We start from the raw sequence: 23,554 nt of genomic DNA, 5'->3' as shown, positions 1-23,554 counted from the left end.
CCAGGCTGGAGTGTAACGGCGCAATCTTGGTTCACTGCAACCTCCGCCTCTTGTATTCAAGTGATTCTCCTGCCTCAGCCTCCCGAGTACCTGGGATTACAGGCACGCATCACCATGCCCAGTTAATTTTTTTATTTTTATAGAGACAGGGTTTTACCATGTTGGCCAGGCTGGTCTCGAACTCCTGACCTCAGGTGATCCACCCATCTTGGCCTCCTAAAGTGCTGGGATTACAGGGTGAGCCACTGCACCCAGCCAACAAATTCCTTTGTGATATATGCTTAACCATTTGAGCAGGGGAGAGGCAATTCATTACCCCTATGGATTTCGCACTTCCTTTTTACTGCACACAAGAGAATGCAGTTTTTGCAATACAAGAACAGGGGTTGCTCTTTTAGCTTCGCCTTCAGTTCAGATGAACAAACACTGAATTAACATCTTTCCTTTACAGATGTATATTTTATAGTATAGTTTGTTCAAAAAATAATTTAAGATTTAAGATAATTAGTGCCTATGATCTGTGAGCCACATGAATAGGTGCTACATGAATGAGATAAAACCCTTAAGAGTCTATTAAATAGGGGGAAAATAAAAAGTTCCTCTAAGTAACTGGTAGAAAGATTAAATGAGCCCTTGGAGGCTGGCCTTATCTATCATATACAACATTTTGTTTTCCCCTTTGAGATGGAGTTTCACTCTGTTGCCTAGGATAGAGTGTTATGTCACAATCATAGCTCACTGCAGCCTCGAATTCTGTGCTCCAGTGATCCTGCCATCTCAACCTCCCAGGTCGCTAGGATGACAGTCATGCACCACCATGCCTGGATATTTTTTTTCTATTTTTTAGAGAAAGGGGCTTATTATATTGCCCAGGCTGATGTTGGAACTCCTAGTCGCAAGCCAATCCTGTTATCTCAGCCTCCAAAGTCCATATACAACATTATTTCTACCAAGATCCAAAAAAAGAACTTCTACTCTTTAGAATTGTTCATCATTTATATGCTGAAGACATTCTGTATTGAGTTTCTTCATTTATTTTACTAGTAAACCAAATTTAATGTCAAGCAAGAGGACACTCTTTATTTCTCTTTTAGATTTAAAACGGCAAATTTCTTACCCAAAGAAAACACTACAAGTCTCTTAAATAGATTTCTTGAATGTGCTTTCCATCTCCTCATGAACAATCACTAAGTCACTTCAGTAAGTTATTTTTTTTTAACTTATTTTTATTTTTATTTTTTTGAGACAGAGTTTCGCTCTTGTTACCCAGGCTGGAGTGCAATGGCGCGATCTCGGCTCACCGCAACCTCCGCCTCCTGGGTTCAGGCAATTCTCCTGCCTCAGCCTCCTGAGTAGCTGGGATTACAGGCACGCACCACCATGCCCAGCTGTTTTTTTGTATTTTTAGTAGAGATGGGGTTTCACCATGTTGACCAGGATGGTCTCGATCTCTTGACCTCGTGATCCACCTGCCTCAGCCTCCCAACGTGCTGGGATTACAGGCGTGAGCCACCGCGCCTGGCCAGTGAGTTATTTTATAAATACTATCTCCACTTCTCGACAGTAAGCTGCCTAAGGGCAGGAACCAGTACATCTTTATGTAATAGCACAGAGATACACTGTAAATGGTAGTTGATTATTAATGTTCTCACTCAAATTGGTAGCTCATTGGGACCTCTGGATTTGGTAACTGGTAATACTTAACTCCCACTGTCTCACAGAATGCAACATTTCAAGGGGGAAACCTGACCAAAACTAGCAATGTCAACAACTGTAGTATGATGTGTCCCCTGTCAGGTTACTTAAGAGTGTGTGTGTGTTGCTTTGATCCTGAAGGCTGGGCAGGGAGCCAAGGCCATAGTGCCTAGCTGAGGAGCAGGTGTCCCTGAGAACCCAAACATCCCAGGGCATACCTGGGAACATATCAAAGAAAACACTGTCATCACGCACACAGAGTTGACAAACAGTCAGAGCATTAGCTTCAAGGCAGTTTAGAGATGGGAGGCAGGGAGACTCTAGAGCTGCCCAGGAATGTCCAGTATGTAAGTTCTAGTAAACTCATCTATTCGTCAAGCTGGACTTGCCCACATTATTCTATCATACATAAAAGAATGCAGTTTTTGCAATACAAGAAGTGGGGTTGTCTTTTAGCTTTGCTTTCAGCAAAGGTCTCTCAACACCTTCCCAGTTTGGGGGGACGTGACAGTCCCAAGTCTTCCTTATAACAACTGCCACATTTGTAAACAGGATCCAGGCCAATGACAGGATGGAATATTAAAATATCCAACTATTACATCATCAGAACACTAGGAACATCTTGGAAAGATGAAATGTTTCTCCACCTGGGAAATAGCATTATTCTTAACAAACCTGTTTCAGAGTCTTCTTTAGTAGCTGCTGTCATGTCAAAAATATAAAGTCTTTTCCCCTTGAATATACCTTTCTTAATTCTAAAAAAAGCAAATAACATTTTAATGAATATATTTTAAACTGTCAACAAAAATTATGAGAAAATATCTTAAGTGAAATATTCTATGTAGAAATGAAAAATAATTCCACTGACCCACATCAAACATCTTAGCTAAACTGCCACTTTCTTTTTTTTTTTTTTTTTTTTAAGACAGAGTCTCACTCTGTCACCCAGGCTGGAGTGCAATGGCACAATCTTGGCTCACTGCAACCTCTACCTCCCAGGTTCAAGCGATTCTCCTGCCTCAGCCTCCTGAGTAGCTGGGATTACAGGCATGCGCCACCATACCCAGCTAATTTTTGTATTTTTAGTAGAGACGGGGTTTCAACATTTTGGCCAGGCTGGAAACTGCCACATTTTTAGGACCCATAAACTAAAAACAGAAATGTGCACTTGAGTTTTGCTTCATAATCAACAAATCAGTTACATCAATTTAATTTCCAAAATACCTAATTGAAAAGATTAGCTTAATTTGCCAAAATTTTTATTTTTTCCCTTTTATATTAAGGTTTTAAAAACTCCATGTTGTAAAAAACTATAAAACTATGCTACAATAGACAGAAGCTGTAAAGTCAACATTTATCTTTAAGAGCAGAAAACACTGCAATGTTTAATTAGAAATTATAATTATAAAAGATTGCATAGGTAAATCACAACATTCCCTTTCATAAAGCAATTATTCTGTAATTTTAAATTAATTATTAACTATCTTTACATGATTATTTAAAATTAACTACTGAAATTAATATCAGGGAGTTAACAGGTAATGTTTTCTTGCACACTTAGTAATCAATTGTTTTATGCATCAATTCACGTTTACTTGAATAAATTGACTGGCAGATTAAAATCAAGTTTATAAACTGGAGGGCTGGCCAGGCAAGGTGGCCCACGCCTGTAATCCCAGCATTTTGGGAGGCCAAGGCGGGTAGATCACCTGTGGGCAGGAGTTCAAGACCAGTCTGGTCAAAGTGGGGAAACCCCGTCTCTAATAAAAATGCAAAAAAATTAGCTGGGTGTGATGGCTGGTGCCTGTAATCCCAGCTACTCAGGACGCTGAGACAGGAGAATCCCTTGAACCCAGGAGGCAGAGGTTGCAGTGAGCCAAGATCATGCCACCATACTCCAGACTGGGTACTAAGAGCAAGACTCCATCTCAAAAAATAAAAATAAAAAAATAAAATAAACTGGAGGGTTAGTTTTAAAAATAATTTTGAATTTTTTAAATAAAATAAACTAAATTACTTCTCTCTACTAAATAGAACTGGAAAAAATGCAAATACCATATAAACATTAAATAACATGATCTCAAATCATATAATCTTTAGTAGGTTCCCAAGTTATTTGCAAACAAAGGCTTTTATGCTCCAGAACTCGAGTGCCTTGCATTCTTCCCCCTCAACCGCAGGTCTGGTAAATAGGATGGTGGATTAAAGTAAGTCACAGCAGAGGGCGAATGCCTTGGTAAAGTATTGAATTTCAAAAGAGGAATGTACTACAAAGAAAGGGAATGGACATTTGCTGAGCACCTACTACGTACCAAATAGTTTACACGTGTTTCTTTTCTATTTCTCAAGAAAGCCATTTAAGCTAGGTTTTACTTTCAACATTTTATAGCTGGGGAAATAGGCTGATGTAGGCTATAAAAGGTGCCCAGTCACACAATTAGTCAGCGGCAGTGCCAACATTCTGAGGCAGGCCAGTATAATAACAAAAGGAATCAGTCCAGGCCTGGGTTGCCTGGGATTGATACCCCAGAACCTGCCCCAGTCATAGCAGGGTGAACAACTTGGCGTCTCATCATTGCTTCCCCTTACTCTCCTCTAGCTGGCTTTTTAACACATTGAAGGCACAGAAACCCCTTTCCTATTTTAGCTTCTAATTTTTAAAATATCAAATTATAATATGCCATCCTAATGTAGGTGCACAGAATCATGTTCAAGATGAATGATTCAGTTAAATATTCTTGAGGATTAACTGATTCAGTTAAATATTCTTAAGTAAAACTCCGAGTACACCTTCTCCTTTATTCAATAATATATAACAGATACTAAATCGCTTTAAATTAGTAATTCAAATAATCTTCCAAATCACTATAACCTCTTGAAACTTCCTGTGTTAACCGCTAATCACCTTTTCCAACTTTCCAGCATAAATCAGCAGTTTAACACCCCGGAAGGAGTTAACTCAAGTTCCTGATTTTACCGAAACCAAATCCATGGAATACACAACACATTGAAAATACTCCAATTATGAGCATATCCTGCTATAAAGACAAGATAATTTTTGTCAGACCATGCCAAATATCTGGTTCCTCCTTCCTAGCTCTCATTTTCAGGGTTTAAAGGAGAGAAAGAACAGAAACTTTATGCAAATACAGAACAACTTTAGATTCTAAAATAACTATGTAAGGCATGGCTCAGTATCTTTAAGAACTTCAAATCAGTAAATTCAAAGGCCACAAATAATCTACCACTTTAAGGTACTGTATAAACTTTTTTCCTCTTGCCTCTCCTTTGCATTGATGGTGGGTTATTTCTCTAAGGTATACAAAAAGATAAGCATGTATTGAGATATAAAGGGTATGTGAATACACAGTATTAGACACTTATATTTAAAATGAAAAATAATATTTCTCACAAAATACTTATTTGCTCAGAATTCAGTCAGCTCCATTATTTTAAATCAAAGGACCCCGATTCATCATGGGTAGATGTGAAGCATGGCCCATTCTGATTTAAGGTATGGAAAACTGCAGGACTGGCTAAATCCAGCACGTGGTTCCTTCTCTAGGAAGTGGCATACAGAGAATAAGAACACATATGTAAATGCATTCATAATGCTCAAATATCCAACAGCAATAATATATACAATAAGATAAATCTAAATCTAGCTAAGGTAAAAACAAACTACACAAACAAAACCCAGCAGATCACAAAGCCTGATACCTTTTTCTAAAATCAGCGGTCTTCTGGTCAGGATAACTGTCAGGGCCTTCATCAAATTGAATCTGATACACGGGTCTTAAATCAACTCTAGCTGTAGCAGATCTGGCAACTTTCATATCTGATATTATGTTACTGAAACTGGAAAAATAAAAAGGTCAACTTCATTAGAAATCTTAGCTACAGAACAGTCAAACTTACTTAAACAGGAGACTGATACCATTTAATTCTTATTTCATTTTTATGCACTAATTATACAGCATAAAATTTTTTTTTTTTTTTTTTTTTTGAGACGTAGTCTTGCACTGTTGCCCAGGCTGGAGTGCAGTGGTGCAATCTCAGCTCACTACAACCTCCGCGACCCGGGCTCAAGCAATTCTCATGCCTCAGCCTCCCGAGTAGCTGGAAATACAGGAGTCTGCCACCATGCCCAGCTAATTTTTTGTATTTTTAGTAGAGACGGAGTTTCACTACGTTGGCCAGGCTGGTCTCAAACTCCTAATCTCGTGAATTGCCTGCCTCAGCCTCCCAAAGTGCTGGGATTACAGGCGTGAGCCACCATATCCAGCCAAAAAATGTTTAAATAAAAAATGTCACCTATTAACATTCACATAACACAGAACATTATAATTTATGTTTAACCATTAAAGATGTTCTTCAGAAATCCTCATTTAAAACATAAAACATTTCTCATGAAAAATTACTCAAAGAAAATGATAGGAAAGTAAAATCAGTGTCTGTATACCTATTGCCTACATTCAATAACTAAATTAAAACCAAGTTAGCCATGTTTATTTGTTTCTTTGTATTTGTTCAAAGACAAAAAAAATGAGTCACTGACTGAACTGACAGTCCAGATATCTGTCTTCCTTTTTTTTTTAAATTTTAAACGTAACAATTTCTTTTAGAGACAGGGTCTCACTCTTAATGCCCAGCCTGGAGTGCAGTGGTGAGATCACAGCTCAATGCAGCTTCAAACCCTGGACTTAAGTGATCCTCCTGCCTCAGCCTCCAAAGTTGCTAGAACTCCAGTTACATGCCACCATGCTCAGCTAATTTTTTTATGTTTTATGGAGATAGAGTCTTGCTTTGTTGCTCAGGCTGGTCTCAAATTCCTGGCCTCAAGTGATCCTCTTACCTCAGACTCCCAAAGTGCTGGGATCATGGGCATGAGCCAGTGCACATGGCCATTTCTTTTAACTTCTTGAAATAAATCTGGTACACATACTCTTCGAGAACAACTGACTTAGATCACTCTCCAAAATGAAGCAGAGTTACCACTTACTATAATGTAGGCAGCAAGTAGTACAACATGACATAAAATAATGAGAGATGAAGAGAATAAGTAGAAAGACGTCAGCTGAAATGTACGAATAAGAGGAAAAAGAAAAGGAAACAGACCTGAAGATTATCATACTGTGCAGAAAACCAGCAAACTATTTAACTGAAAAAAATTACTTTTCTCAGAGAAGCTACCTTGTTCTGTTATTGATTTTTAATAACATTGCTGAATTTACCATTTCTTTTTTCATGGACAAGAAACTGTAACTTCCTAAAAGGAAACTTTATTCAATTGGCTTCTTGAAAATTATAATCATACCTAAGACATATGTTTTTAAAAAATTGAATTGCTAAAATTATGCAGTATATTTTATATACAAATTCTACTGATGTGGTATATATTATGTGTATTACTCACCAGCCACATGAAAATGGCCCATTTTGAGATATAAATATTACTGACCTAATGGTTTGACTCACTCACCTAATTTTAGGTCTCTCTGCATCTCTCTGTGTCCTTGACTCTTCCTCATGCTGCTGGAGCTGTCTCAGCAGCTCTGACTTGGTTGTTTCCTTGTCATAAGGGAGAGAATCTGCCACAGCAGACGCAGCTGCCACCAACTCCGGACTCAGGGGCTCTATTCTGAAAAAGAAAATGAAAAACAAATGAGAAATAAAAAAGAGAGATTGGCCAGGCGCGATGGCTTACTCCTGTAATCCCAGCACTTGGGAAGCCAAGGCAGGCAGATCACTTGAGGTCAGGAGTTCAAGACCAGCCTGGCCAAAGTAGTGAAACCCCATCTCTACTGAAAATACAAAAATTAGCCGGGCATGGTACTGCATGCCTGTAGTGCCAGCTACTTGGCAGCTGAGGCAAGAGAACTGCTTGAACCCGGGAGGTGGAGGTTGCAGTGAACCAAGACCATGCCACTGCACTGTAGCCTGGGGGACAGAGTGAGACTCCATCTCAGAAAAAAAAGAAAAAAGAAAAAAGAAAAGAAAAGAAAAAAGAGAGATTGCTTATTTGCTTATTGTACCCTTAGTTTAGCAAAAGGTAAAATGATTTCTGGGGGACAACTGTGGTGTTAAAAAAAGTATTTAATTCAATTTCTGACAAAAACAAGAATTTTTAACTACTAGGTAGCAGTTTTATATAAACTTTGAAATGTTAAATGCTAAAATGAATGATATTTGCTGAAGCACAACATGAACTCCGAACAATATATTAAGGTGGAGAGGTGAGGGAAAGATCAGCCTCAAAAATTATAAGTTTGTGGCATTTTAAATTAGATACTATTGTATTTCAAAAGCAATATATACTATAAGCAAATAGAAAGGCAGGTTAATCAATTCACAGAAGTTTTACCAGAACCAACCTAAAGGTCTATCGATAGAACAAAAAAACAAATTGTGATATATCCATACAATGGAAGAATACTCAGCTTATGCCAACATGAATGACTTTCACAGGCATTAGATCAAGTGAAAGAAGTTGGACACAAAGAATATAAAGTCCAAAAATTAGCCAGGCATGGTGGCACGTGCTTATAAACCCAGCTACTCCAGAGACTGAGACATTAGAATCACTGGAACCTGGGAGGTGGAGGTTGCGTTGAGCTGAGATTGCACCACTGCACTCCAGCCTGGGCAACAGAGCTAGACTCTGTCTTAAAAAAAAAAAAAATTCTGTATGATTCTATTTATATCAAGTTCCAGAATAGGCAACACTAATATGAGGTGGAAAAAACCCTCAAAACAGCATTTGTCTCACGACAGATGGCTACTGACTGGGAAAGTGAAAATGAAAAACATAGCGTCTTGGTAAGTGTGTGGGTCACAGGGATTTATCTGTTTGCCAAAATCCTATACCTAAGATTTGGTACACTTTAATATATGTAAATTTTACCTTAAAAAAAAAGCCATAGGCCGGGTGTGGTGGCTCACACCTGTAATTCCAACACTTTGGGAGGCTGAGGCGGGTGGATCACGAGACCCTCCTGGTCAATATGGTGAAACCCCGTCTCTATTAAAAATACAAAAAATTGCCGGGCACGGTGGCTCAAGCCTGTAATCCCAGCACTTTGGGAGGCTGAGGCGGGTGGATCACGAGGTCAAGAGATCGAGACCATCCTGGTCAACGAGGTGAAACCCCGTCTCTACTAAAAATACTAAAAATTAGCTGGGCATGGTGGCGCGTGCCTGTAATCCCAGCTACTCAGGAGGCTGAGGCAGGAGAATTGCCTGAACCCGGGAGGCGGAGGTTGCGGTGAGCCGAGATGGCGCCATTGCACTCCAGCCTGGGTAACCAGAGAAACTCCGCCTCAAAAAAAAAAAAAAAAAAAAAAAAAAAATACAAAAAATTAGCTAGGCATGGTGGTACGTGCCTGTAATCCCAGCTACTCAGGAGACAGGCAGGAGAATTGCCTGAACCCAGGAAGCAGAGGTTGCAGTGAGCCGAGATCGCGCCATTGCACTCCAGCCTGGGTAACAAGAGCGAAACTCCGTCTCAAAAAAAAAAAAAGCCATAAATCATTATCAAGTAGGAGATGGAAAATAAGTGAAGGCATAGGTAATATAAGAATGGCAAAATGTTGATCACTGTTGAAACTGGGCTACAGTATAACAGGGTTAGACCACTTTGTGTTCCTTGCATGTTTTAAACTTTTCATAAGAACAAGCTTTTAAAAGCTTCCTAAATTAGAGAAAGTTAATAGAAGAACATTCTATTATAAAAAGAAAATAAATTATTTACAATATTTTTTTCTTTTTTTTTTTAAAGATGGCGGTCTCAATATGTCATCAGGTCTGGCCTCGAAGTCCTGGGTTCAAGCAGTCTGCCCATTTCATCCTCTTGAGTAGCTCTGACTACAAGCGTCTGCCACCATGCCTGGCTATTTGCAATTTTTTAACTCACTGAGAACTGACATCTCAATGAGTGGGATCTAAATTCATGTTTTATTATGCCTGGCTTTCTTACTATGAACTGTTACCTAATATGCAAATTAAAGTTCCCAAATTCCTGAAGTTCTTGGAGAAAGACTTTAAGGACTTAAGTAAGCCCTGGAAGATCTAAAATCTGATAGGAATAGAAGAAAATAGAAGAATGAGACAAGGAGTCAGGCATGGTGGCTCATGCCTGTAATTCGAGCCTTTTGGGAGGCTGAGGCAGGAGAATCACTTGAGCCCAGGAGTTTGAGACCAGCCTGGGATAGGAAAAAAAAAAGAAAGAAAAAAAAAAATTAGCCACACGTGCTGGCACTTGCCTATAGTTCCAGCTACCAGTGAGGCTGAGTAGGAGGACTGCTTGAGCACGGGAGGCTGAGGTTGCAGTGAGCCATGATTTTTCTACTGCACTTCAGTCTGAGCCACAGAGTGAGAGTTGGTCTCCAAATAAATAAATAAATAAATTCATTCATTAATAAGAAAAAGAAATAAGGAAATATAACAGTTAAAATAAAACATGCTTTCAAAACTATTATCTGTGAATAAAGCTTTAACCTTATTCCAAAGTCATAATATTTCTTTCACAAACTACTTGCAAACTTCATTTTCAAAACAGTTAAAATAAAACGGGCTTTCAAAACTATTATCTGTGAATAAAGCTTTAACCTTATTCCAAAGTCATTATATTTCTTTCACAAACTACTTGCAAACTTCATTTTCAAAACAGTTAAAATAAAACGGGCTTTCAAAACTATTATCTGTGAATAAAGCTTTAACCTTATTCCAAAGCCATTATATTTCTTTCATAAACTACTTGCAAACTTCATTGTCAAATTTTAATATATGTATTTGATCAGAGTGTACATAGAACATAGATGAATATTGATTTTCTAGAATCATGCATTTCATAACAATAGTTTCCTATATAGTCATACTCTCTGACTTTGTAATTTGAAATGTTCTAATTAATAAAAATTGTGGGGGAGCCTCTGTCATGGAATAATTTTTACATATAGGGATCTTCATAGATTTTAATAACATAAGGAGAACTTGTTAAAGTATCTCTCAACAATTGATTTTATCCTGTAATTAAGACTATTTCATGATTATATACTTTTCTTCTTCATTACATTGTGTACTTTTAAAATTTCTTTAAAATAAACTATATGACATACAATTTCAGAAAAGGACTCTGATGAGGGAAAGAAATTACTGAATGGACACTTAAATTGGCACGGCTTTTAGCAGGCAACTTGGTGACATAGATCAAAGGTAAAAAAAATGCAAATCTTTTTACCCAGCAATTCCACTTCTAAGAATATGTGTTTAAAGAAAATAAACCAAAAAAGAAAGAAAGAAAATAAACAGCTGGGCATGGGGGCTCATGCCTATAATCCCAACACTTTGAGAGACTAAGGTGGGCAGATTACTTGAGTTCAGTTCAAGACCAGCCTGGACAACATAGTGAAACACCATCTCTACAAAAAGAAAAAAAAAATTAGCCAGGTGTGATGGTGCATGTCTGTAGTTCTAGCTACTCGCGAGCCTGAGGCGGAAAGACTGCTTGATCCCAGAGGAGGAGGATGTAATGAGCTGAGATTAAGCCACCATACTGCAGCCCGAGGGACAGAGCAAGACTCTGTATCAAAAAAAGAAAGAAAAGAAAAGAAACAGATTTGTGGAATTTGAAGGATACTGCATACTCCAACCTCAATTCACCTTTCAGATATCTGCATGGCTTTATCCCTAATTTGATTCTGATCTTTACTCAAACGTTACCTTATCAGAGATCTTCCCTGATTATTCTTAAAAATAACACCTCTCAGCTAGGCAAGGTGGCTCCCACCTATAATCCCAGCACTTAGGGAGGCCAAGGCGGGGGGACCACAAGAAGAGGGCAGGAGTTTCAGACCAGCCTGACCCACATGGAAAAACCCCGTCTCTACCAAAAAATACAAAGTTAGCCGGTGTGGTGGCGCATGCCTGTAATCCCAGCTACTCAGGAGGCAAAGGCAGGAGAATCGCTTGAACCCGAGAAGTGGAGGTTGCGGTGAGCCAAGATTGGGCCATTGCACTCCAGCCTGAGCAACAAGAGCAAAACTCCATCTCAAAAAAAAAAAAAAAGCAACTCTCCAGCCTCCTCATTCTTTTTTTTTTCCACTCAGGCTGGAGTACAGTGGACACAACCACAGCTTACTGCAGCCTCAACCTCCTCATCTCAAGCAATCCTCTTGCCTCAGCTTCCTGAGTAGCTGGGACTACTCAGAATAGTAAAAAAGAATAGTTGGTGCATGCCACCACACCCAGCTATTCTGTTTTTTTCATTTTTTTCATGGAGACTGGGTCTCACTATGTTGCCTGGACTGGTCTTGAACTTCTAGACTAAAGTAATCCTCCTGCCTCAGCCTGGGATTATAGGCTGTGCCTGGCCCAACTCCATCATTCTTATTTTTCTTCATGTTTCACTACCTTACATAGTATAGACATTGTGTGTGTGTGTGTGTGTGTGTGTGTGTGTGTGTGTGTGTGTTGTACATACATCTCCTCTCCCATATCCCTCCCCCCATTTTAATGTAGGAAGCAGAGACTTTGTTTTCTTCAATGTCCAATCTCTAGCTCTTTGGATGGTGTGTGAAATATAATGGCAAGGGAAAGTTGCTGAATGAATTAACAATGTTAATCATAGTATCATTTCATACTAGTGAAACACTAGAAATTATCTAAATTTCCAGCAGGGATCAATTAAGTGAGTAATAGTTAGCTGATGCCTTGAATGATCAGGTTAAGAGAAAGTTAAAGCAGATGCTAGAAATTGTGGTTACTGCTGCACCGCCAGGGATCTTTTTAGGTTCCACTCAACATTCAGACCCAAAGGACCACCACAGATGACACCTGGCCCAGTCCATTCAGGAAGATGAAAGACAGAACCACAGCAGGCCAGCAGGGCAGCCTTGGGTGTCATTCTCAGTTCTGGCAGTGTTCACGCAGGTGACACTTCACATGGTCATTCATCTTAGAATTAGGATATGAGATCTGCACCATGAAGGTATGGGAGCTGCCTGGCTTACTGTCTCAGACTCAGTCTCTCTTGTAACAGGGCCACATGCAGTTTCCAGGGTTCTTACTGCATGCGTAAAGGACATGCAGTAAGAAGAATCACTGCATTTAAGTCCTAAATATGGTATCCCCATAGGGTACCTATAGTTCTCCCAGGCCAGATGCAATTTATCAATTAGGGGTCAAGTTTGTCCTAACAATGTTGCCTATAATATAGCTGACATTCTACAGTTATCAGGTACCAGATGTATAATCAAAGCAAATTACACTTTCTCTTTTTTTTTTGAGATGGAGTTTCGCTCTTGTTACCCAGGCTGGAGTGCAATGGCGCGATCTCGGCTCACTGCAACCTCCGCCTCCTGGGTTCAGGCAATTCTCTTGTCTCAGCCTCCTGAGTAGCTGGGATTACAGGCACACACCACCATGCCCAGCTAACTTTTTGTATTTTTAGTAGAGACGGGGTTTCACCATGTTGACCAGGATGGTCTCGATTTCTTGACCTCGTGATCCACCCGCCTCGGCCTCCCAAAGTGCTGGGATTACAGGCTTGAGCCACCGCGCCCGGCCTAGCAAATTACACTTTCAGAAAACAGTGACAGCATTACTCCTGGCTCCATATGCTCTTCCAAAACATTGCCACATATCCATTAAGAGAGAGAATCTATCTCCCCTCCCTGAAAACCAGGGGAAACTTTGTGACTGCCTTGATGAAAAGAACAAGATAGAGGTAACATACTGTGACTTCTGAGGCTAGATCAAATAATGTGTTACCGCTTTCACTTCGCTCTCTCAAGACATTTGTCTGCAGAACCCAGCTACCAGGTAAGAAGCCCAGGCCACATGGAAAGGCCATGGGTAAGTGTACTGGCCAAGAGCCCTAGCTAAAGCCTCAGCCAACAGCCAGTATCAAGCATTGGAAAAGTGCCCTCAGACGATTCCAGATCCCAGCCTTGAATCTACCTTAACTAAAGATGAGTAGAGAAGACACAAGCTCTCCACTTAAAACCCTGGTTCCCAAACTGTGCCCTAAGGCACTCTGGGGCACCACAGGAAAATACAACCACATGGTGATTTCAACTAGGCAGTTCACAGTAACAGTACAGCTATCCCTTCATATCTGCAGGGGTTGGGGAGGGTGGGGCCGTGGGACACAGGCATTGTTTCTACCAACAAGCTCTGGCCCCTGAGGATGGATGTATAAGACCCTTAAATAAAATGGCAGAGTACATGCGTATAAGTAATGCACATCCTCCCAAATACTTTTAAATCATCTCTAGACTACTTATAACACCTAATTATGTAAGTATTTGTTATACTGTATTTTTTTTCTTTTTTTTATATTTTCAATCAGAGGTTGGTTGAATCTGTGGATGCAGAAGCTGGGCACACAGAGGGCCAACTGTATACTGCTCCATTCCTATCAATGACATTGTACCTTTGTCAAGATGGTTTCTCAGGAGTGGTTGTGATAAGAACAAATATCCCAGGAAAATCAGTGTGGAACGAGGATGAATATGGTGTAATGTCCAATCATATCACAAGGCTAAGTCATTAAAAAGAAAATACAGCTTTCTCTTGGCTCACTTTCTCTTGAGACCCCCGCCCTGGAACCCAGCTACCATGCAGTGAGAAAGCCCAGGCCACAAAGAAAGTCACATGTAGGTGTTTCTGCTAACACCTTCAGCTAAGGTCTCAGCTGACAGCTGGCATCAAGTGCCAGATCCATGAGTGAGCAAACTTCAGACGATTCCAGCTTCAGACTTCTAGGTCTTCCAACCGAGGCCCTAGACATCATAGAGCACAGACTGGCCTTCCCCACTGTGTTCTAGCCAAATTGCTAACCCACAGAATCTGAGAGCATAATGGACCAATGTTTCATGCCACTAAGTTTGGGAGGCATGGTAACCGTATTAATGAAGGTTCAATATATAATACAAAATAAGAAAAGCAGACTGTGTACGAAGCAATGATGACAGTGCCTCATGAAGCAAAGATCATGACTAACCTAATCCTGTGCACCCTGGAGTCCTTAAGAAACGGGTAGGGGAGGCAAAAATTATTAAAAGGCACCTTTTAAAAACTCAAAACAAATGTAACTCATTCACCAGTCTTTTGATGTAGACCAAAGTCTCTTCTTTGAACACAGGTCCACTGACAGAGGTTCTAAGACATATCTTTTATATACGTCACACCCATCCTCCAATACTTTCAATTTTGGTTTAAATGGAAAGTGGAGCAAGAATGTAAGAAAGCTTACAAAGCAATTTAAGCGTGTGATTCTCCCACATACACGTTTGCCTCACTCATACCTAATTGGAAAGAAAATTTTAAAATGACCTTTACTGATTCTTTCCAAAGCATTCAACTCACTTTACCATTTCTTTAACAGTTAATTCAATTATAATTATAATAAAGCACCTGATGGGTCATAAACAGGACTAGGAGCTTTAAAAATGCCATTCTTGATAAGTATTTATATACGTTTGTATTATTTATTTCCATATATTTACATGTAACCATTTTGTTTCTAAAAGCAAGAGGAGGATACCTATTAAGGGAACTGATTGTCTGAATTAGCTTACTCTACCACCCAATCATATGTTCTAGAGGTATTTTTGATATAATGCAGAAACCAAGAAGTTCCATTAAAATGTTAAATAATTCTGGCAAACAGAAGACTCTATTAAAATCTGTTTGTTCTGCTAAGAGAAGTCAGTGATGGGTATCCTAAAGCCACACCCCTTAATACTTGAATTAATAACGTCATTGGGATACATCATTACATAGCACTAAAACAAAATACTGCCATTTAACCTACTGCTCAATTCCAGGATATCACTGATTGCACTTAGAATTAAATATAATACTCCTTTGACAAATACAAATAATCATAATACTCTGAGGAAACCACCAAGAAAGCTAAAAGCACTGATAGGAATTGCTAAAAGGAAGTAATATAAAGCAGTTGTAATTAACATGTTAAAACTTTATTCCAGAAATCTTTAAAATAGAAAATTTTAAATAAGCAAGTTCTTTACAGGTATTAAGCTACCTTCAAATCAAGATGTAAATAATATTGTTAATTAACAGCTTAAAGAGGCAATTAAACGGCAGTTAATAACTGATAAATATGTAAGTGTGAAATTCTCAATGAGATCTCTTCTCTTTTCCTGTCTCTGAATTGTGTACAGATATCCTCTTGTTATTTAAATATAATACACAACTGTATTTCTCAAGTAATTATTATTTTGTTGTTGTTGTTGTTTGAGACAGAGTCTCACTCTGTCCCCAGGCTGGAGTGCAGTGGCACAATCTCAGCTCACTACCAATGTCTGCTTCCTGGGTTCAAGTGGTCCTTCTGCCTCAGCCTCCCAAGTAGCTGGAATTACAAACATGCACCACCACGCCCAGCTAATTTTTGTATTTTTAGTAGAGACAGCGTTTCACCATGTTGGCCAGGCTGGTCTTGAACTTTTGACCTCAAGTGATCCACCTGCCTCGGCCTCCCAAAGTGCCAGCATTATAGGTGTGAGCCACCACGCCCAGCCTTGAGTCATTATTAGAGTCCCTATGTTTACAAGCTGATATTTATTCTTCATAAATTCAACATTTCCCAAGTACTCATATTAAAACTATGTTTTACCAAAAGAAAAAGCTTACTGGAGTTTCAAACAACATTCAAATTATAACTAAATTTACCTCTTCTTTGGAGGATGTTCCGTAGCTCTTTGAAGCCTGCCAAGTGTAGCTTCCAAATTTTTAAGTGGTCTTCTGTTGGGGGGCTTTGTTGTTTGTACATTTACTGTGCTTAATTCAACTTTCATGCCCTTAATAATGCTTAACAAGTCTTTTTTGGTGTTTTTCGTTTCACTGTCTTGGCTCTCTAAAGTCTCCTTGGAAGTCTCATCAATTCCAACAGACTGGTCACCTTTCTTGCTACAGATCACGCTGTTAGTGCCAAAATATCTTTGGATATTATTTTTTGTCCTGGAAAGATGCATTAAAGAAAAAAATGAAAAATCTAATGCAGACTAATAAAGTAAAAAACTATGTATCTAAATTTTTTTCAATTCAAGCCCTTTCCATTTGCTTTTTATAATTATTGTAATAACCATAACAGCAGCACCTTACCATTTATTAGCACACACTACACACCTCACCTTGTGCAATATACTTTATGTGCATTTCTCATGCCCACATTAACTCCCTAAGGTCTCCATTTTGCAGATAAGGAAACTGAAAATCAGGGTAGTAACTTACCCAAAGTCATGGAGCTCACAGCTCACTAAGAACTAAGACACACTGTGTGCCACAAATAAGTAGTGCTGTGCCGAGATATTGGTCACCTGCTCCTTGGGGTGGCCAGGGCAGTTCTGGGGGTGCTAATGCTCCCAAGTCTGTTCCCTCCCTCCATTTATCCCAGGGTTCGGTAGAAAAGCACTAATATGGTTAATCAATGGTAATGTATTATTCTCAAATCTGAATCTGACTGACTGCAAGTCCTTGCTCTTAACATAATAATACCTTTTTTAAAAGTTCCAATTAATACAAAAATGAATTTCTATAAATAAAGATTATTTCAAAAAAACTTTGAGTGGGTGTTATTCTAATCTGATCAACATTCTCATCAAGCTACATGGCATTTAACACATAATCATTTGTAAGGTAAGCTAAAATGGAACAGAAAAGAGAATAATCAATGGCTAGAAATGTCATTTTTGCTTTCTTAATTAGATACATTTATGAAAAAGAACACAAATGATTACATCTATATTAGAGTCATGCAAAAGATTTCCTTATACTTTTTTACCTTTTTTTTTTTTTTTTTTTTTTAAATAAAGATGGGGTTTCAAAGACAGGAAAAAAAGAAAAAAAAAAAAAAACAAGAAAAAAAAAAACAATAAATAAATAAATAAATAAATAGAGACGGGGTTTCACCGTGTTGGCCAGGCTGGTCTTGAACTCCTGACCTCGTGATCCACCCGCCTCGGCCTTGCAAGGTGCTGGGATTACAAGCGTGAGCTATTGCGCCCAGCCAAGATTTCCTAATTCTAAGTAACCCAAATATCCAATTTTATTCTGTGGGGTTAAAAACCTCTTTTGGTATTTGGTTATTGAAGAACTTAAAAAACTCTCCATGAATCAGTTTCACTAAGAGGGTATATTAAAAAATCATTTATTAAATATAGTGAATACCTACTCTGTGGTGTGGTACTATACAAGGTACTGACACTATATTAGTAAATAAGAAATTCACGGTCCCTGCCTTTATGAAGCTGATGTACTACAGCACTGCTTCTCAGACTTTAATATGCATAGTTTTTTTTTGTTTTTTGCTTTTTATTTTTGAGACAGGGTCTCACTCTGTCGAATAGGCTGGAAGTGCAGTGGCATGATCTCAGCTCACTGCAGCCTCGACCTCCCTGGGCTCAGGTGATCCACCCACCTCAGCCTCCCGAGTAACTGGGACCAATTTTTTTGTAGAGACAGGGTTTCGCCATGTTGCCCAGCCTGGTCTCCAACTCCTAGGCTCAGCGATCCACCTGCCTCCCAAAGTGCTGGGATTACAAGCGTGAGCCATCATATCTGGCCCATAGAAATTACCTAGCTCCTTGCTAAAACACAGAATATTTGGTCCCACCAAAGAATTCTGATTCAGCAGCTTTGTCCACGAGACACTTTAGAATTTGGATTTCTAACAAACTCCCAGGTGATGCTAATGCTGCTGGTCAGAGGACCACATTACAGTAGCTATGTATGTTACTTAATCCTTACAATCTTACAGTACAGGCTTTATTTTTCTCACTTTACAGAACAAACTGTTGTCCACAGAAATTGTTATTGGTTATAAATCTCTGGAGGTTATACAAATAACATAGAGAGCTGACTTAAAACACAGATTCCTGAAATTCTTAGTTTGTAAGTTTGGAATTTAACTGACATTCAGGTGATTCTCATGCAGGTGAGCTCAAAAGCCTGCATCAGATCCTTGGTTATCAAGTTCGGCCAGGTGCAGTGGCTCACACCTGTAATCTCAGCAGTTTGAGAGGCAGAGGCAGGCAGATTACATGTCAGGAGTTCAAGAACAGCCTGGCCAATATGGTGAAAACCCCGTCTCCACTAAAACTACAAAAATAAGGCGTGGTGTTGAGTGCCTGTAGTCCTAGCTACTCAGGAGCCTGCGGCAGAAAAATCGCTTGAACCCAGGAGTTGGAGGTTGCAGTGAGCCGAGATCGTGCCGCTGCACTCCAGCCTGGGTGACAGAGTGAGACTCCGTTCCCCCAAACCCCCGCGAAAAATATTGTATCAAGTTCTCAAAGCCAGGAAACGGCAGCTGCAGGCTAAGGATACTTACATGAAAGAGAAAATGGCAATTTCAAAAAATGTTGAAACAAACTATTTGATCTGCTTAATAAAAACAATAGAGGCTATTAAATCAGGCACTTTAAAATTAGAATTAAAAAATTAAAATGTATTCTAATTTTAAAATTAGAATAAAAAACCAATTGCATACTAGTATCCTCATAACCAGTACACAGGACTCTCATTACAATATTCAATATATGGTACAGTCTATTTAAGAAAATGGTCTATTATTTTAAATTTCAAGTTAATATTAAAGGTATTTTAACAGAAAGGTGGTAATCAGCAAATGAATCTCACATATAATCTTTACCACAATGTTTTCTTTCAAGATTGCTATCACACCATAGAAAGCAATCTACATTATAGGAAAATCATGCCTAAGAAACTCCCTAGCACGAAAAATAATAAAACTCTAGACCTAACCTCCCACCTTAGTTTGTTTCCACTGACAGCATCTCATCAGTACTTCAAATGCAACACCTTCAAAGCCACATTCAAGACTCCTCTTTCAGACTGACTTTCTATTTTTCACACTTCTATCTTAAAAGGCCCCCTCACATAAGCAGATTTTATTGATTGATTGATTAAAAGACAGGGCTTCGCCATGTTGGTCAGGTTGGTCTTGAACTCCTGACCTCAGGTGATCCCCCCAACTCAGCCTCCCAAAGTGCTGGGATTACAGGCGTGAGCCACCGCACCTGGCCGATATTTTTTGTTTTCTAAAAATTAGAACATATGTAAAAACCTTTCTCAAGCCTGGCTCCTGGTTTCTTCTGTTAACATTAAGAATACCCTAATACTCCAAGGCAGTCAGCTGAAATCTTTGCTCCCTCTGACCACCCTACCATTATCCTATGATGTCACATCCCCTTCATTCTACCTGTGCAATTTTTCTCCTCCATTCAGCTGGTCCTTCCCATCTTCACTGTCACTAACCTGCTTCAGCCCTGTACTTAACCAAACTGCCTTCTGAGTGTTATTCGTGGAATTTATGCTGTGAAATTAGGTTTTCATAATAAAGTTCTCAGAGGATAAAAACCAAAAACTATGCCGCAATTCCCTTTTTTTTTTCCTGGCTAACTTCAACCAGTGGTCCTCCTTCAGACTTCATCAGACTTTTACAGAAACGATACCCTGAGTCTCCCCTGCAATGGTTAGATGTCCCTATTTGTTCCCTCAGCAAATCATTCATGTTGGATGAACAGTGTACTTACTCTGTGCTTACCTACACTATCTCGGCTATTACTTCAGTACACAGCACTTGAATTGTCAACTTGCTGAAACTACACGCTCCGTGATGGCAGGACTGTCTTACCTGGGGTTTACAACTAACACTGGCACGCTGTCAAGTTTTTCAATAATTAACCAAAGAAGAAACGAGGGAAACAGAAACAAGGCTCTCGAATAAATCTTGGGAGGCAAAAGATAAAAACAACTTCCCGTTTGGAGCTTGGATAAACTGACAGGAGATGATGACAAGGGGAATGAGGCGCGGCATGGATTAGAAATAACAGCGACCAGGATTTTAAGAATAGCTCTGTTTCCCACGCACACTATAACCTTGGGCAAGTTAACTTTTCTTTCTGGGATTTTTCTTTCCTCAGATTTAAAGCAATAGCTTCTAAGGACCCAGCAGGTAATAACATGGACCCCAAGAAGTCGGAGGATAACTAAATGTACAGGACGAGACACGGGGTTGCCAGAGGACCTGCAGGGCCAACAGCGCTGAACTGCGGTACCTGACGGTTCCATGCCGAGCAGCGAGGAGCATAATCGCAGCTGCTGATGTCTCCGGGCTTCCAGAGGACACAGGATGGCGGGAAACGGGGCGAACAGGTAGGAAAGTCGCGACTCTGGGTAACATCGCCGAGACACAAACAGAACCCAGAAGGCAACTGAAATGGTGCGTCCCTCTGCCAAACACGTCCCCCACCCTCTCTTCCGTTTCCGGCCTGACGCCTTCCTCTTCTTTTGCGTTCCGGTGGGCAACAGGAGCAGGTGACTGACTGTGTTCCGAACTCTCCCGCGGCCGGGCGGAGCCAGCTGCCTCCACGGGACCCCACCCACGCCGTGATTCTAGTTCTAGAGGCGGAGTCTTCTCGAGTTCAGCCACGTGGATGGTAGAGGACGTCATCCGTTGTGCGAAATACTGATGGGGCCATTGAAATCAGTCTCTTACTTGACACTATTTTGCTTTGTTTGGAGGGCAAAGGTCTACTCTACAGCATTCATCATGTTCTCACAGTGCTCCATGGCCACCAAAAAGGTTTTAAAAAATTACTAAAAGACCTGCTGCCGTATGAATTAGCGTTTCCTTTCAGTCTTTATTCTTGTCGAGTCAAAATGAGACATAGGGTTCATTTCTCGAAAATGGCTTTATGGCCGGGCACGGTGGCTCACGCCTGTAATCCCAGCACTTTGGGAAGCCGAGGTGGGGGGAATCACTTGAGGTCAGGGGTTCGAGACCAACCTGCCAACATGGTCAAACCCCGACTCTACTAAAAATGCGAAAAGTAGCCGGGCGTGGTGGTGTGCGCCTATAATCCCAGTTACTCGGGAGGTTGAGACAGGAGAATCGCTTGAACCCTGGAGGCAGAGGATGCAGTGAGCCAAGGTAGTGCCACTGCACTCCAGCCTGGGCAACAGAGTGAGACCCAGTCTCAAAAATAAAAAATAAAAAAGGATGCAAGAGAGAAACTTGGCTTTTACCTGTCCCTCATGAAATGGGGAACCACGGCCCCAGAAGACATCTGGGGTTCCCAAACTTGGAAGGGCATGAGAATAAATCTGGTGGGAAATGTTGGCTAATAGGACACCTGGGAACCACTAGCCTAAATTTCCGTAAAGGCATTCCAAAATTTATATCAACATTTTCCCTGTCCTCTCAAAAAAATAATCAAGATGGGGCAGTGAGCTTCGGTGATGCTAAAACACAGTTTACACTGAGTGATCTTCCTGAGATCCACGAACGCTAACAGAACCTTTGTGACTGAATTGAAGCAAAACTTTGTCAAAAGACAAAACCACGGCAAGTTTAGTTTAATTGGCTTTTATTTGTGATTCTAGAATAGGGCAACCTCTCGTTCCATAAAATAGAATGAGTGTTGCAGTGAGTTGAGCAGAGGGGTTTGCCTTTATAGGCATAAAAGGGTTGAAGAAAATAGAAACAGGGAACAAAAATCAGATTGGTCATTTCAAAGTTACCTTCCTTATAGGGTTAAAACAGAGGGAATTTCCTGGTCATGCTGGCTCAGGTAAACTAGGCCCCCTCTGATTGGTGCTGTGAATCTCCTGCTTTTGGAAAACTGGCCCAGATTTCAAAGTTCAGTCTGATTACTTGGCACTTAGCACCAGTGACTATTCTGGTTTGGTCTGGTGTGCTGGGGGCTAGTACAGGAAGCCCCAAAGGCTGTAGTCCGAAACTACAGCCTTCTATAAACTTTAGCAATTTCAATACAGAAGAGTACATGAATTATAAATATGTTGATGTAAATGTACTTTTGTTATTGTTGACATGGAGTCTTGCTCTGTCACCCAGGCTGGAGTGCAATGGTGCAATCTCAGCTCACTGTAATCTCTGCCTCCAGGTTAAAGCAATCCTCTGGCCTTAACCTCTCAAGTAGCTGGGACTACAGGCATGTGCTACCACTCCTGGCTAATTTTTGCATTTTAGTAGAGACGGGGTTTCACCATGTTGGCCAGGCTGGTCTGGAACTCCTAACCTCAGGTGATCCACTCACCTCGGCCTCCCAAAGTGCTGGGATTACAGACATGAGCCGCCGTGCCTAACCAAAAATGTGTTTAAGGAATGATCACAAAGTTAATTCACCCATATAAACCTCCACCTGGATCAATAAATAGAATATTAGCAGTAGGGCATACTTTTCTTGATACTACTTGATACCCAGTGGAAAATCCATTCTTGAGCATAATAAACAGTCCATCTGGATCACATTTAATAGTTACTTCATCTGTTTTCAGTTTCTTATAATATTCTTCAAATGTTTTTTTTTTAAAACCCTAAAAACTCTTGACAAAGGAGAGGCAGACTTCCATCTCAATTTCAGTTTCTCTGGGGGAAGATCTTGTCCCAGTTACCCTGTTCTTAATCTACTCTAAGGTAGTGCAGACACAGTAGCTTACCTCCCTCCTGCATGAGGCAAAAGGCTTTGACTATGTCAAAGTGCCTGGCTGAGGGTCACAAGAGGGAATTGAAATTTAGCCTAATCTACCATTTGGCTCCTTCGACTATTACTTTCTTATAAAAGAGGCTTTCTTTGACTACCGTGCTTCATGGAGTCTCCCACCCCATCCAGTTGCACTCTGGCAGGGATTGCTGTTGTCCACCTATAGTCATTCTCTTCTTCTGGAATTTTAGCTGAACACATGACCACAGAGGTAGAGACTACACTGCCCAACCTCCCTTGCAGATAGATGTGTCATGGACTGGAAGTTCTAATCAATAGAATGTGAACAGAAATGATGTGCCCCCCCA

The 23,554-nt window shown here is 40.1% G+C and overlaps 1 protein-coding gene across 1 annotated transcript in view; it reads right to left on the bottom strand.

The window, feature by feature from the left end:
- The window catches only part of MRPS31 (mitochondrial ribosomal protein S31), a 29,334-nt gene extending 8,348 nt beyond the window's left edge, over positions 1 to 20,986 (bottom strand). The window contains exons 1-5 of the mRNA XM_039473389.2: positions 20,799 to 20,986; positions 16,393 to 16,680; positions 7,178 to 7,336; positions 5,416 to 5,553; positions 2,371 to 2,450 (exon numbers count right to left, since the gene is read on the bottom strand). Of these exons, the coding sequence (XP_039329323.1) occupies positions 2,371 to 2,450; positions 5,416 to 5,553; positions 7,178 to 7,336; positions 16,393 to 16,680; positions 20,799 to 20,923 (790 nt within the window). The 5' untranslated portion in view covers positions 20,924 to 20,986. The remainder of the gene's footprint in view (positions 1 to 2,370; positions 2,451 to 5,415; positions 5,554 to 7,177; positions 7,337 to 16,392; positions 16,681 to 20,798) is intronic.
- Positions 20,987 to 23,554: the final 2,568 nt, after the last annotated feature.

Source organism: Saimiri boliviensis, chromosome 16 (genome assembly GCF_048565385.1).
Source record: "Saimiri boliviensis isolate mSaiBol1 chromosome 16, mSaiBol1.pri, whole genome shotgun sequence".
NCBI classification, from domain to species: Eukaryota; Metazoa; Chordata; class Mammalia; order Primates; family Cebidae; genus Saimiri; species Saimiri boliviensis.
This window is presented reverse-complemented; position numbering and strand designations above follow the sequence as displayed.